The 15,914-nt window shown below is 41.7% G+C and overlaps 1 protein-coding gene across 2 annotated transcripts; it reads left to right on the top strand.

Annotated features, from left to right (window-relative positions):
• Positions 1–52: 52 nt before the first annotated feature.
• Positions 53–8,045, top strand: cdca8 (cell division cycle associated 8). 2 transcript variants are annotated; one of them, XM_051955918.1, is made up of 11 exons: positions 53–177; positions 599–702; positions 1,362–1,490; positions 3,234–3,274; positions 3,353–3,425; positions 3,504–3,571; positions 4,196–4,278; positions 5,344–5,442; positions 5,805–5,934; positions 6,743–6,829; positions 7,512–8,045. In XM_051955918.1, exons 2-11 carry the CDS (start codon positions 612–614, stop codon positions 7,545–7,547), a joined length of 837 nt encoding a protein of 278 aa, XP_051811878.1. In that variant the 5' UTR covers positions 53–177; positions 599–611; the 3' UTR covers positions 7,548–8,045. The 2 variants fall into 2 exon arrangements, with proteins under 2 accessions (XP_051811878.1, XP_051811877.1); XM_051955917.1 differs by having other exon boundaries at positions 3,350–3,425.
• Positions 8,046–15,914: the final 7,869 nt, after the last annotated feature.

Here is a 15,914-nt window from a genome sequence, read left to right as displayed (position 1 = left end):
CCCTCCTGATGTAAACACCAACGTTCAGGCCTGTGATTGGCTGTCAGGCAGTTTGTTGTGACGCCAGGAAATGTGTGTTCTGATTGGCTGGTTTGGAATGTTGGCTCCGCCCCGCGGGAAGATTTGAAAACGGCTTTGTGGAGGAAGCGAAGAGACGAAACGGAAAAGTAGAATTGGGTAAATAATCCTCTATAAAATATGTACATTACAGCGGTTAAACTGGTTATTTAAAGTGGGCTGGTTAATGTTGATGTGTGTGAACGGAGCTGTTGAGGCAGAAAGTCAGTTAACTCGCTTTGCTAACCAGCTAACAAACACCGACGTTAGCTTTAGCTGTTAGCTTGCTAACGTTAGCTGCATTTTAGCAGATTTTGAATAAACATCCCATAATTATAACTGAACTCGACGTCAAGTACAGTAAATATCTCCATATTCCATATTTTACATTGTGTGTAAATGGATTTGTTAAAACAGGACGTTGTAAGCTGCTAAACTTGCTAACAAAATAACTAGCACACTGCCTTTAGTTTGAACTGTTAGCTCGTTTCCAGCTATTTTCCGTTTATATTGGTTTTAAATGGGTTTATTTGTCCCTCAGTGTTCAGGCAGACATGGCTCCCAGGAAAAGAACCACAAAACAGAGGAAGAACAACCCCAAGTCCGCTAAACTGGAAGCTTTTCTGGAGGATTTCGACCTCGAAGGTGTATATTCTTCATTTTTAGTAGAAATACTGCAGTAAAACCTGGTACCAGTGAAGTGTTTTATAATACATAAGTAGTTTTTGTTTGACCTCATTATAAACTGACATTTCCACTGACCACAGACTCAGGCAGCAGTTCGGTAAAGTTGTAAAGGACACTATAAATGATCCTAAAATGAAGATAATGCATAAATATTTTGAAAATTGTCGTCAACATTAACCTTTCATGAGTATATATTAATTTGAGTCCCTATAAATGATCTTCAAATGAGGAAAATACACATTTATATTGAAAATGATCCTCAAAATTGATATTTCAAGAGAGTGTATAACAAGTTAGGTCCCTATAAATTATCCTAAAATGAACAAAATGCACATATATTTTGAAAATAGTTCTCAAAATTGATCTTGTAGGAGTACAAGTTCCGATAAATGATCTTCAAATGAGGAAAATACACATTTATTTTGAAAATGATCCTCAAAATTGATATTTTAAGAGAGTATATAACAACTTAGGTCCCTATAAGTTATCCTAAAATGATACTGCTGTCTAACCTCCATAATAAAACCTGGAGTCTTTATGTAAACCTCTGCATCAGCAGCAGTATAAAGCTGTAGTTTCTTCTGCTTTCTAACCTCCATAACTCTGATGTTCTCCAGTGAAAACCAGAGTGGGCCAGCTGAAGGAGAAGATCAACCAGCTGCTGAAGGATGTGGACAACAGCTACAACATGGCTCTGATCAAACTCCCCAAAGCCGTCCGGCAGACGTCCTGGCTGGAGCACTGCAGTGAGTTAATCAGAACTAAACAAAGTTAGGACGAGGACTGATGCCACCCAGCTGCAGACGCTGCTTCAGTTAGCAGAGCTAATGTGTGTTTTTAATGAGCAGATAGTTGTGTATCGCTGTTCTGATTTAGCTTTTCTTCCTCCTCCTTCCATAAATGAATAATAACTTTATTTATTTCTACATCATCCACAACAAGGTGCTTAGACTTTAAAACCTACAACACAGATAATAAGGCCAGACATAGGAGAGGAGTCAGAGCAGTCAGTTCAAATAAACAGTAGAAATTATCATAAATTACATTTCTGCTCATTCTTCTGGTTTCTGCTGCTGCAGCTTTTTAGTCATTTTTTTTTTACCAATTTTTTCTTTGTGGTCATTTTGCATTTTTGCAGCGCTCAGAAATTGTTAAAAATGATTATTTTTAAAAAGTAGCCAATTAAATGTATAACTAGCTATGAGTATCAGTATTATGGGATGTTAGCCTAGCCGCGCTAGACCCATGTTGTGAAGGCACAAGGGTCTAGGAACGCTCGACAGGGAGGGAGGCGGGCTAAAAGGTTGTCTATCAAATCACTCTGCAGCAGTTGGGTAGGTATACAACCAATCAGTGCAACGAATAGGCTGACGGAGTTCCTAGAGCACCGGCGGATTGTGGCTAAGTCCCATTAGCTTCCCAACCAGTGGAGCTAACTGGTATATTAAGGATTTGCCATATCCCGTCGGCATAAGTCCAAATACGTCTTTCTTCTCAATGAAACACTTCAGTGCCGTCCTTTGTTTATCTTTCAAGTTGAATTTTAGCTTCAAATCTTTAAGGGCTGTGGCCAAAACCGAGTCCAAAGATAACTGTTTATTGTGCGCCGGTTGTTTCTGTCAGAATCGTCGCGCCTCTGTCGTCACTTCGTTACGCCCGCCTTCTGACTCTACACTTCATGGTGATTGGTCCGGCCAGTTTTAGGAGAATCCAGCCTCGAGCCTTATGGAGGGTAACTAGACCCACCCTGGCAGAGAATTAAATTCGTTGCTGTGGGTTGTCTAGCGTGGCTAGGCTAATGGGATGTATCATAGTGATAAAAGTAGAACTCTGATCATTGATAAAGTTACAGGAGATGAAGAACCAGATGTTCTGAGGAGGTTCTGGAGGGAAATTTAGTCCTGTTTGGTTGATTTTTTTGTTGTTTTTGTTGCAATTTCTTTTTTTGTGTGTTGATTTTCTGTGTTTTTCCTGCATATTTGAACCTTTCAAGGTAGTTTCGGCTCTTTTGATGTGGTTTTGTGTCTTTTTGTGGTTATTTTGGTACTTTTTTGGTTGATTTTGATTCTTTTTGTGGTTATTTTGGTACTTTTTTGGTTGATTTTGATTCTTTTTGTGGTTATTTTGGTACTTTTTGGTTGATTTTGATCCTTTTTGTGATCATTTTGGTACTTTTTTGGTTGATTTTGATCCTTTTTGTGATCATTTTGGTACTTTTTGGTTGATTTTGATCCTTTTTGTGATCATTTTGGTACTTTTTTGGTTGATTTTGATCCTTTTTGTGGTAATTTTGGTTCTTATTCCAGTGTAGTTTTGTGGTGATTAGCTGGTTAAATAAATAAAATACATGTTATAAGATGAATGTAAAACTCTGCTGTACCCTAACAGACAGATGTTCCAGCTGCTGATAATGATCTTCGTGCTTCATGTGACCTGAATGTAGCAGAACTTTCTCCAGGTTCTAATGAAAAGCTTTTCTCTCTCTCCAGAGTCTGACAAACCAAAGTCTCCAGAGGTGGATGATGTGAAGGTGATTATCTGTTCTTCTCTCATCATATTTCATGCTTCAGCTCCACATTAAGTCCCTGATTAATCCGTCTGTTAGCAGAGAGAAGAAGAAGCTGCTATGGTTGAAAGCGTGGTGGCTGAAGATCACGCAGTCCTGCTGAAAACCGTCAAAAGTAGGTTTAAAGCTCCTCCTTAGACCAGACTGAAAACCAGACACTTCTGCTGACTTCAGTTGTTCTGTCCACCCACAGCGTCCAAGAAGAACGGCAGAACCAAGTCCAGCTGTGAGGATGAGAACACTCCCAGTACAACCAGGAAGGTAGAGGCACATTTCCAGCCCGATCTCACGAGGATTCGTGAAACTGTCACGTAAATCTTTGTTTCGTTTCGTGCGCACCAACATGATTTCGTCATGTTTTTCGTGTTGCTCACAACGAAACCCGCTGTGGTAATCACATCTGAAAGTGGTTTATACCGGCGGATTCATGACGATCTAAGCTGTCCATCGGCGTATACTGTTTGTGTGATCGCGTTTGCAGCCGTCGGACATTCTTTAAATTCCTATGCAAATTAGTAAGTGTATCACTGGGTTATGGTTAGGGATGATGTAATGCAAAATATAGCGTTGGATTCGCAACGGTTTCACATTAAAAATATAATATACCCATTCATTTGAAATACGTTCTGAGTGGCACGAAAAGTCCGCCGTTTAAAATACATTGGTGTGCATTTCGTTGTGAGCGGCACGAAAAACATGACAAAATCGTGTTGGTGCGCACGAAACCGAAACTAAAACTTACGTGACAGTTTCACGAATCCTCGTGAGATCGGGCTGACATTTCACATGAGACAGCTCAGAGTTCAGCAGCTCCGTTCTTCATCAGTGTTGGTTTGTCTGGGATGTTTTCTGTGGAGTTTGGCTTTAATCAGGTTTCTAATGCAGGGAAAAGCCTCCAGAAAGCCTCCAACCACATCAAAACGAGCCAAAGCCCTGACGCTCAGCAAGCAGAGCGCCCCCATCAGACGGTAAAACTCTTCTAGTTTTATTTAAACATCCTTAAAGCAGAGCTCCTCCATCAGACGGTAAAACTCTTCTAGTTTTATTTAAACATCCATAAAGCAGAGCTCCTCCATCAGACGGTAAAACTCTTCTAGTTTTATTTAAACATCCATAAAGCAGAGCTCCTCCATCAGACGGTAAAACTCTTCTAGTTTTATTTAAACATCCATAAAGCAGAGCTCCTCCATCAGACGATAAAACTCTTCTCCTGGTTTTATTTAAGTCACACATGTAGGACTCACAGAATGTCCTTTAAACTTCTTGTCAGATTTCACCTACAGACTGCAGCTTTAATCCTCCTGTTGTCTTCATTTATGGGCACCAAAAATGTTGTTTCCTTCAGTCAAAAAATCCCCAAAGTTCTGAAAATTTGCAAAACCTTCAGGAATAAAATTCCAATAATTCCTTAAAAGTTTCATTTTAAAAAATTCCCCAAATTTGGCAAGAAAATTCTTGTAAATATATTCAAAAAAAGGGTAAAAATCTTCCAAAAAATCCTACATATACCTAAAGTGATTCCATAAATATCAGTAAAACTTCTGATATTTTCTTTAAGAACATTCACATAAAAATCAACCAAAATCCAGTGACATTTGCTGGATTTTTTTATTTTTGTTTTTTTATTTTTCCACCAAAAACTGTAAGAATTTCCCAGAAATGTTAAATGAAAATGTGGACATCAGAAGTTTCACTGAAAATATTTTCCCCACATTTTCAAACTTTAAAACGGTTCGGTTTGACCTGCAGGACATGAAGGTTAGAGTTTACCATCTACTGACCCGTAAAGCCTTTTCTCATGTCCACCAGCAGTACAGGGTGTTAGCGTTTGGTTCACTCTGCTGGATATGAACCAGCATTCTGTTTGAGCTTCTATGACTGGTCAGTACATAAAAAGTGATGGTAAAAATGGACATGCACTGGATTGTTGGTTAACAGGCTGGAGAAGCAGTCAGAATGCCAGGCCCTGTGTCTGAACAGGCTTTAGGCTTTAATCCATCAGTAAAGTGATGCTAACTGGTCTCTGTGTTCAGATCTAACAGGAAGCCTCTGGTGACTCCTGCCAGAAGTGTTCTGGATTCTTCTGTGATGATGGGAACGACTCCTCTGATCACCCCACGCTTCGACCCGAGGTGAGGATTGTACAGCCTGCTGCCGCCTAAAAAGTCCAGCTTCTACCTGTACAGTCTCATTCCTGTATGTCTGGGCTGATCTGATCTGGACGACTGGAATGAAAAACTCAGCCTAGTTTTAGTGACCGTAAGCTTCTGAATCTGTGTTTTGTCTTTAATGTTTCATTCTGAGGTCACTTTAACCAGAACGCTGTCATTTACTGACGGATTCTGTAGAACCTCAGACCCATCAGTGCTCCATCTGTTCCTTCAGAGCTCGTCTTAAAGCTGCTTTTCTTTCATGGATCTGCTGCTGACGTCTGTATCTGAGTGTTCCTCTCTGTACCGCTGCATCTGCTTCATCTCAGCCTGTTTGTCCTCAGGCTTCCTAAAACTCCTGCAGTCAGAGTTCCCCGTCACAAAGAGAGAGTGTACAGCATCTCGGTGAACGGTTCTCCCATCGCAGCCGGAGACGACGACATCGTCATCAACGTTCCCGTCGGTAACGGAGAGGTGAGCGACAGACCGACGTTTAAAGAGGAAAATAAAAAGCTCAGTGTCAGCCTGATGAAGGTTCACTTTGAATCATTCTTACTGAAATGTTCTAATTAAGGACGGCTGTAGAAAAGCTTTCATTCACTTCAGAATGTTTTTAAGGTTCACAGAAACACTTTGACCTTTAAACAGGATGTTTATTGAAATGTCTGGATCCATGTCTGGTACAATGATCTGCTGCACCTCATCATCTTTATTCCTGTCAGCTGGTTTAAACCAATCAGAGTCATCGGGGGCGGAGCTAAGCCCAGGATACAGTGATGTGGGTTTTCTCTTGGAGAAGTGGATTTAACAGTGAAATGCAGATTGCAGATGGCGTCATAATAATAATGATAGATAAAAAATTCCAAGGAGCTGTGAACCAGTGATCCATGTTTCTACTAAAGTCCAGTCTGTGGTCCACATTTCTCTGCTGAGGCTCTAACATCAATAGAATGTGATGGTTGAAGACATTATTCTAGTTTTTTACTTGAAACCAGCAGATAATGTCCTAAACTTTGTCCAAAGTGACTTAAAATCTGCCCAGAATAACCTGAAACTTGTCCAGAATGACCATAATAAATCCTCTGTGGGCCTTTAAAGTCCTCCATCCAGGCTGGAGTCGTGTCTTCATGAGATGTTCTGGTTCCATCCAGACTGTGTTTTCATGTGTTTGTGCTGAGATGTGACTTCAGTCTGTAATTAATGAGCTTGTGAGTGTTTAATGGTCTGATTGAGGCTGATAGAGCAGCTCATTAACCAACCACTGTCCTCTGCCTCTGATCAGAGCATCCAGCTGCTGGCCAGTCACATGGACTCAGTAGACCTGTCTCTGCTGGACGAAACGGCTCTGAGGAGCATCCGACTGCTGCAGGTCATCCATCCATCATCATCCATCCATCCATCATACATCCATCATTCATCCATCCATCATCCATACATCCATCATCATCCATCCATCCATCCATCATATATCCATCATACATCATCACACATTCATCCATCATACATCCATCATACATCCATCATCATCCATCCATCTATCATCATACATCCATCATTCATCCATCCATCATCCATACATCCATCATCATCCATCCATCCATCCATCCATCATACATCCATCATTCATACATCCATCATCCATCCATCATCCATCCATCATCCATCCATCCATCATACATCCATCATACATCATCACACATTCATCCATCATACATCCATCATCATCCATCCATCTATCCATCATACATCCATCATTCATCCATCCATCATCCATACATCCATCATCATCCATCCATCCATCATACATCCATCATACATCATCACACATTCATCCATCATCCATCCATACATCCATCATACATCATCCATCCATCCATCTGTCATCCATCCATCCATCCATCATCCATCCATACATCATCCATACATCCATCATACATCATCCATCCATCCATCATCCATCCATCCATCATCCATCTGTTCTGCTGCAGGCTTTATTCCTTCAGTGTGAAATGTTTTCTGTTTCTCATCATGTTTTATTTTCCTCCTGACAGAATCGCCTTACCTCCCTGTGTGGGACGTCACACTGACCCGACCATCCGTCTCTACAGGACTCGTCTTTATTTTTTAGAAGAAAGCAGGATTAAAATCTCTGAACGTGATCCAGGACTTTTCCTTTCACCTGGTAGATGTTTAAATGTTGCTCAGAGTGAGTTATTCGTTTCACTTATCTACCTTTATATCCCTTCCTTTTATTTTGATGGGTATTTTCATTACTTTAGGTTGAATCCTTGGAAGAAGTCTGTCTTGTTTATTTCAGTCTTTTATTTCTGGCCAGTCAGATTTCTAAGGTCTGGATTTTATTTGTCCAAGAAGCTTCGTGACTGTTTAATGTCAAACTGAAACGTGTTTAAAGTTTTATCTTCATTCTTTGTTTTTGAAGTTATGCTTCAATCTGATTTAGTTTTTTTCTGGATGATGTCCTGCATGTTTCTATAAACCGGCTTATTGTTATTGGTGAAAATACAGACTGCATGTACATATTTCCTCTTTCTGTCTATAAAACTGATCAAACATTTGGAAACAGATGAGATGTTCTGTCTTATTTCAGATCTTTAATCTTCTTCTCTAAAGGTTCAGTATCTCCAGAAATAAACCTCCAGCAGCCATGAAACGTGGTGAGGACTCAGGCAGAATCAGAGCAGAATGATCCGGTGGAGGACACATTTTTAATGATTGGACCTGGAAAATGGAAAAAAAGTGCAAAACTTTCAAATTAACGTGGTCTAATATCTCCATAAAGTTCCTGCTAGTGTTTATTTCTATGGATGGATCCATATTTCCACTAAAATCCAGTCTTTGGTCCACATTTCTCCAACTGTTGAGGCTCTGACATCAGTAGAATCTGATGGGTTACAGTTTGACCAGACAAGGTTCCAGTTTTTAGATGTTTAGACTAAATGTTGATGTGGACTCATTGGTAGGAACCAGAACCTGGAGTTCAGAGGTCTAGATGTTCACAGAGGTCTACATGTTGGTGGTAGATGCCCAGGCCTACAAGCTGGTTCATGTTGTCTTCATGGTGAACTTTAACAACACGAGGCTGATTTTGTCTTTAGAAATGTTCTCATCCAGACACAGGAGATGTTTCTGGAGAAACATCATTCCAGGTGTGATAACAGCAAGACCAGTGAAGTAGTGATGTGCTAAGAGGAGCAAAGGAGTCATTCTGATTCAGGTTTCATTTATTTTCAGAAAGCAAAATCTCCAAAGTATTTTCAGTGTCTCGGTTGGTCTTCATGTCCAGTTTGTTGTGTCTCCTCCTAACATCTGGAGCTGGACGGAGACAGAACAGGAAGTGTTGAATCCATCCACCTGCTGTCATTAACGGAGGTTTAAGTACATGTTATGGTCATGTTGTAGTAAAACTTACATTTACTGGAGTACTGTTGTGGAAAGGTTGTATCTTTGCATGGTGACCAGTAGGTGGCAGCATTTCACTGCAGATATTTTGGTCAATCAGGAGTCTGAGCATCTCGTTTCTTTCACTGTAAAATAGAAAAATAAGATTTTTACGCTTGATTGAACCTTAAATTCAGTTTTTAATGTATGTTGAGCTTCATTCACTATTAGAGGACAAAGTCTGCTTCATGTTGGGATGCATCGCTCTGCTAGAACACCGATGACAGCTTCAGAAGTTTATTAGTTTTATAACAAAGCTGTAGTTGTTTTTATCAGAACTTCCTCTTGACCTTCCCTGACTTTCCCGCTCAGAGGGATGTCAGCGGGTCACATGACGTTCTGTTGGCGGGAGCTTTCTGCTGCTGGCACCAGAACCTTCCCCCCCGACCTTCTGGGACGTCACAATGCTGCCAATTAGCAGCTCGTTAGGCTTCGTTAGTCCTGATGAGCTCGTTAGGGTTCCACCTGGGACGGTGAGCGGGTTGGGCCGGGTCTCACCTTGGGCCCCGACAGACGAGCCACTCTCTGTTTTCCCGCCGGATTCTCATGCATCATATGCTCCAGAGCCCCGGGGTCGGACCCGGTGCCCCCTGCTGGACCCCGGCGCCCCCTACTGGACCCGGGCCTCGGTCCGTCCGTCTGCAGCCGTCCTCAGTGCTTCATCATCTGAGCTGAAATCTAAACTCTGCATCGCTGCCATGGACAGATGTGGTCGGCGGTGCGTGAGGTTCATCCCTCGTTAGCGGAGCCGCCACACCTGCTCTACATATCACAAGTTTCCTGGTTTCACCTCTGAACGGATCGGATCCTCTCTCTTTATTCTCCAGGTGGGTGGAAGATTGCCACTGTGCACGGATGGTTGGTTTGCAGTAAGCGTGCAGGCAGCAGCGCGCTGACAGGTGCGGTATGGATGGGGCGGATTTTGAGGTCACAGAGCAACATGCCGACATAAATCATCCTCAGAGATGTTCAGGATGAGCGACTGGAGGCTGAGATGGTGCAGAGAGATGGAGCTAGCTCTGTTAGCGGCTCTGCAGCTCCACATTCACCTGAGAAGCTTCAGATCCACAGCAAGGAAGGAGGATATCTGGAACAAATGTTTCTGTAACAAACTGACGGGATCTTTCCAGAACTGGTTAGAAAATGAGCCTTCTCTTTTCCAGTTTTCTGCTCCATATTGATCAATAATAGGTATTGATTGTCTCATTTTATTCCATGTTTCTGTGTTGTTGCTAACCCTACTCTAATCCATGCTAATGTGATCTTTTTCTCAGCAGTAGAAGCTAGATATTTAGCTAGCTGTTACTGCTGACCACTGATGGAAAACAGTCCAAAGAATGAGTCTGATCCTGATAATATGAGGTAGAGAGAGACATTCAATCAAGGCTGACAATGGATGAAAAGATGGAAAATAGAAGAGAGGACATAGCTTTGATCTACACATTCTGTAGGAACACTGTTGGAGGATGGAAACGACAAAAACAAGACAGAAAACAACAAAAACAAGACAGAAAACAACAAAAACAAGACAAAACGTCATCACCAGGTTGTGCTAACATGTTGTGGGACACGTTCCATGATTAATAATTATTATTTAAAATATTATGTTGATTAAAAATGTTCCCACAATAACAGAGACACGAATTAAAAAAAACCCATAAAAAGTAGATTTAAATTAGATTCTAACTGTTTTATCAGAGATCCAGTTTGGTCATCAGGGGGACAAGAGAAAAACTCCAGACTTATTTGGTATTTAAAACATTTTAAACATTCTTCTCTCCCAGTTTTATAGATTCTGTCTCAGGACAACATTGACACAGCAGCAGCAGCTCTGTGATCATGATCAGAGTTTTGTTCACAGCTTTTTCTAAATGAACAATAAAGCGATCAGAGCTGCTTTGTTCTTCCTTAATGTTCCATAAATGTGTTCTGTTGTTGCTCCGTTAGCGCCCCCCTCCATCTCTGTGGGTCTGGTTCTGTTCTGAGGATCCGTCATCATTAACATGTCTGACACGTGGCTGATCCTCCACAAAGCTCTTCCTCCCTGAACTGCTGGAGCTGCTGCTTAATTGAGCCTCCAGAACCGGGGAAACTGCCAGATTTCCTGCCAAGACGAATGAACCTGGCAGAGGAGTGTTCTCCCAGCGAAATTAATCCTCTGGTGCGTCGAGGCCTCCTGTAAATCCCATCCGTCAAGCGTCCCGCTAATCGATTTATTCAGGTTTCCACACCTCCGCCTGCAGCAGCCGGCCAGGGGTCGGCAGCAGCACCGCCAAGTTCGTCTGTCAGCACAAAGAAAGGAGGAGGCGTTGTTGGGCTGGCCTGGTGATGGAGAGCTGAGAGGACCGGAGCTGAAGTGGCAGACGGGTGGAAGAGGTAAATGGGACCTAACAGCCCACCGTGATGGATTCATCTGGGGGCAGCAGGGTCCTGATGGAGCTCTGATGAAGCTCCTCCATCGCCTCCACGCTGGGCGGGGTGGAGGCAACATCTGCTGCCCAAAAAAATCACTGGAAATGACTACAGGACACTCCGAGGAGTTAATGCTGTTAGCTGAGGCAAAGCTCAGGTCTAGTTGTCTTTTAGTGGCTCTGAAATTCAGATTTTAATGTTTTCTGGATGCAAAAACGGCAAATCAACATTAAAGGGGAACTTTCGTTTTTTCAACCTGGGGTCTGTTTTCATGTCATTTCATACATGTGAGTGATGGAGAAATGAATTTTCAACATAGCTCCAGTATTTAGCCAGGCAGGCAGCTTAGCAGCTCAGCTAGCAGCTCAGCTAGCAGCTCAACTAGCGAAAAGTATGGGGCAGCTGGCCCCCCCGCGTCAAAGTCCGCCCTAACGTGCTTTTTTCCCCACACTGACCGGCTCAGATAGTCTCAATGAGTGTCCCACAACATACTAGAGATGAGAAGTGAACGAAAACCTCCACATTACCTGGTGATCGCTCTTTGTTGTGGTCTGTATCCAAATCTCAGGACGCTAGAAAGCAAATCTCGTTCTGAAATCGTGCGATAGCTTGCGCCAAAACCGTTTTTTTGGCGTGAGCTCTCGCGCGATTTTGGAACAAGTTGCCCCATACTTTTCTCTAGCTGAGCTGCTAAGCTGCCTGCCTGGCTAAATACTGGAGCTATGTCAAAAATTCATTTCTCCATCACTCACATGTATGAAATGACATGAAAACAGACCCCAGGTTGAAAAAAAAAACAAAGTTCCCTTTTAAACCTGTTCTCTGATTCAAGAACATTCTCACATTTATTCAAAATCAACCAAATCCCCTCAGAATCATGTGGTTTTTCATCCCCAGTAACTTTATCAATGATCAGAGTTCTACCTTCATATGGGGAATATTTCCAGAGTTCCATAGAGGTGGGTTCAGATTTATCACTTTTTAATGGACTTTTTCCATCAAAAATGAACAGAAAACACATTTAGTCTTTAGACTGTGACACCAGGAGTGGATGAAGAATTAATCTGGTCTGTAAATGAATCATATCTAATGTGACAGAAAACATCTCCAAAATGATGAAAAAAGACCAGAATGCCACCCCAAAGACTCAAAATCCCCACAAAAACATCAAAACTAATACAAAATTGCCCCAAATCACCACAATAATATGTGATTATACCACAGACAGACACAAAGTGCTGCAAAAAGACACAAATCACCAAAAAGGGCCAAAATTACCACAAAAATAGGTAAACACACCACAGAAAATGCAGAATTACCACAAGAGATGAATATATAACAAAAATCAACACTAAAAGAAGCAAAATTACCTAAAATCCCAAACAAACACTCAAAATCAACACGAGAGGTGAATGTACCACAAAAACACTCAAAATCTCCTGTAAAAGTTCCAATATTATCGCAAAAACACTGAAATCACCATTTTTAAGACACAAAATCACTGCAAAATAATGCAAAATCACAACATTAAGGATCAGTATTGACTCAGGAAGAGTTAGAGTCACTTTTACATCCATCCAGGTGTCACAGTCTAAACACTAATCTGGTTTTTGTGAACTTTAAGCATCAATATAAGTGGAAAGGTCTTATTTTGACCAACATTTGATACCAGGATGATCTCCTACACAATAGTCAGTCTGTAGAAATCCCTTTGACTGATTCTCCATGAAATAATCCAGGTGTTCAAACCAAGCAAAAGGAAGCTCAAGCTGAAGGTGACAGCAGAGACTCAGGTGGAGATGAAGCTCTGAAACAAGTGAAGTGGAAGCAGAGGAACTGAAAGAACCTGATGTGTCTGTGTTCCAGGTTCTATCAGCTGGAGAAAGACGTCTGAAATCATCCATCCATGAACTATACCTGTTTTATCCAGTACAGCGCTCCAACAGTCCTCTCCCATCATGTCTGAGTTCTGAAGAAGGTGTCAGTTACAGTTGTGTTCAAAATTATTCAACCCCCACAGTAGATAAATGTTTTTGCAAGTTTGACATTTATTCTTCATCTTGTTTATAGTCACATTAAATAATGACACGTCAAATAGACAAATACAACTGAAATTACAACAAAAATGTTTGTAATATACCAATTAATGGCCTTTCTGTGATTACCTCATTGACAAAATTATTCAACCCCCCTAGTCCACCACTCTTAAGAACAGAGGTTTCCATCAGGTGTTGTCAAACAGCTGATGAAAACACCTGTAGATGTGAACGGAACCCTAATGAGCAGCAATTAAGCAGATTTAAAAGGACTGTGACACATGGCTCTTCTTGGCCGTTAATGACATCTTTGCAACATGGTGAAGTCCAAAGAATGGTCAAAAAAGTTCAGAGAGGAGGTCATTTCACTTCATAAGCAAGGATATGGATATAAAAAGATAGCAAAGAGGCTAAACATTTCAAGAGACACAATTGGGAGCGTAGTCCGCAAGTTTAAAGCTAAAGGCACAGTGGAAACGCTACCTGGGCGTGGTAGAAAGAGGTTACTGTCTGCAACTGCTGTGTGATACCTGAGGCGAAAGGTGGAGAAAAATCCCCGAGTGACAGCTGAGGAACTACGACAGGACATGTCAGAGGGAGGTGTTCAGGTTTCATCCCAGACAATAAGACTGTTACGGCCACCAGTGTTGGTGTGCCGTTCGTTTTGAGGTGGTGTTTTGTAGGGCCTTTGTGTGGGAGAAATTTGTGTGTGGGTTCAGCTGGGGCTTTTTCAGAGTCTTTGGAGCCCCAGCTGCCGGCTGTTTCAGCTGATGACACAGAGCTGGTGACGACCTGCACTCCAGTCTGGTTCTCCCCGCCCTCCGGCCGTCCTGATTGGGCCACCCTCCAGCTCCTCCTCCTCAGACCAATCAGAGGCAGCCAGGCACCGCACCTGCAGGCTATAAAGTCCCACCAAGCCATTAGTCTTGGTGGCTGGTACTTCGACCAGTCCACCCTGGTGCTCTCTTTGTGTATTGTGGCTTTGTATTACCGTTCTGTGTGGTCTTTCGGTCTGGACGCACTTGTGGTTGTGCACAGACAACTTTGACCTTTATGTCGGCTGCTTTAGTTTAGTGTGGAGCCCTATGTGTCAGTGGAGACTGAGGCTCCACTTTTGTAGTCTGCCAATTACATGTAGAAGCCACTTCGTATACTGAGCTGTTGTAAATTATGCTCATTATGTATATTTATTCAGAGGCACCAGTTTTGTTTAGTTTGTTTTGTACACCTTTTGTATTAGTTTTTGTTCCTGGTGGTGGGTGTTGCTTCTGTAATTCAGTTTGGCTAGGGAGTTTAGTTGTTTTCTTTGTGTTTAGCTTAGTTGCAAACTCTGTTAGCCTTCATTATGTTTTATTCCGTTCTTTGTTTTAGCAACACCCACTCATCTTGTGTTTTATTGTCACTCTTCTATTCCTTTTACTACTAAGCAATAAATCCCTTAACCTGAACCAACAACATCTGGTTATTTTGTTGCATCCAGCCAACCCCCAGAGGTTGGATCATAACAAAGACGCACACTGCGAAATGATGGCCTCCATGCAAGAACTCCCAGGCGCACCCCCCTGCTGACTCCAAAGCACAAGAAGAGTCGACTCCAGTATGCCCAAAACCATGTGGACAAACCACAAAGGTTTTGGGATACTGTTCTCTGGAGTAATGAGACCAAACTGGAACTTTTTGGGCCAATGGATCAACGGTACGTGTGGAGGAGAAAGAATGATGCCTATAAAGAAAAGAACACCCTGCCTACTGTGAAGCACGGTGGGGGGTCAGTCATGCTCTGGGGTTGTTTTGCTTCTTCAGGTACAGGGAATCTTCAGCGTGTGCAAGGTATTATGAGTTCAGTTCACTACCAGGAGATCTTGGATGCAAATGTCACGCAGTCAGTGACGAAGCTGAGGCTTGGGAGACGTTGGACCTTCCAACAGGACAATGATCCTAAGCATACCTCAAAATCTACCACAGCTTGGTTGCAAAAGAAGGGCTGGAAGATTCTGGAGTGGCCATCGCAATCGCCAGACTTAAATCCCATTGAAAATCTCTGGTGGGACTTGAAGAAGGCAGTTGCAGCACGCAATCCAAAAAAAGGTTAATGAACTGGAGGACGATTTATTAATTTCAGCTCACTATAAATTACTTCTAGCTAACTATTTATTAGTTTTAGCAAACTATTTCTTAACTATTTATTACTTTAACAAGCAATTTTCAGATATTTCTTATGTGTATGCTATATGACTTTTAGCTAGCTGTTACTACTTTCAGCTATTAACTTTAGTTAACTGTTATATTTAGTAAACTGTGTTATGTTCTGCTCATTATGTTATCTTTAGCTAACCTTTTTTTAGTTTCAGCTAAATATTTGTTGTTTAGTCAACTATTGTTATTTTTAGCTGTCTAGTTGCTAAATTTAGTCAGCTTTTTGCTACGTTTAGCTTGCTATACATTACTTTAAGAGAAGTGTTTTTTATTTTTAGCTAAATATATATCTTACTTTTAGGTTAACATTTTTTTTACTTTAAGCCAACAATTTTAGCACTTAGTTAATCA

This window comes from Acanthochromis polyacanthus, chromosome 11 (genome assembly GCF_021347895.1).
Source record: "Acanthochromis polyacanthus isolate Apoly-LR-REF ecotype Palm Island chromosome 11, KAUST_Apoly_ChrSc, whole genome shotgun sequence".
Taxonomy (NCBI): Eukaryota; Metazoa; Chordata; class Actinopteri; family Pomacentridae; genus Acanthochromis; species Acanthochromis polyacanthus.
Note: the sequence above shows the minus strand (reverse complement) of the source record. Positions and strands in the feature narration are given on the sequence as shown.

What these genes read in the sequence shown, in the direction of transcription:
- cdca8 (XM_051955917.1), top strand. Translation starts at nt 612, where the DNA reads ATGGCTCCCAGGAAAAGAACCACAAAACAGAGGAAGAACAACCCCAAG. An exon ending in CAGAGGTGGATGATGTGAAG is followed by an intron (nt 3,275 to 3,349) that starts GTGATTATCTGT and finishes TCCGTCTGTTAG; the next exon opens with CAGAGAGAAGAAGAAGCTGC. An exon ending in ACCCCACGCTTCGACCCGAG is followed by an intron (nt 5,443 to 5,804) that starts GTGAGGATTGTA and finishes GTTTGTCCTCAG; the next exon opens with GCTTCCTAAAACTCCTGCAG.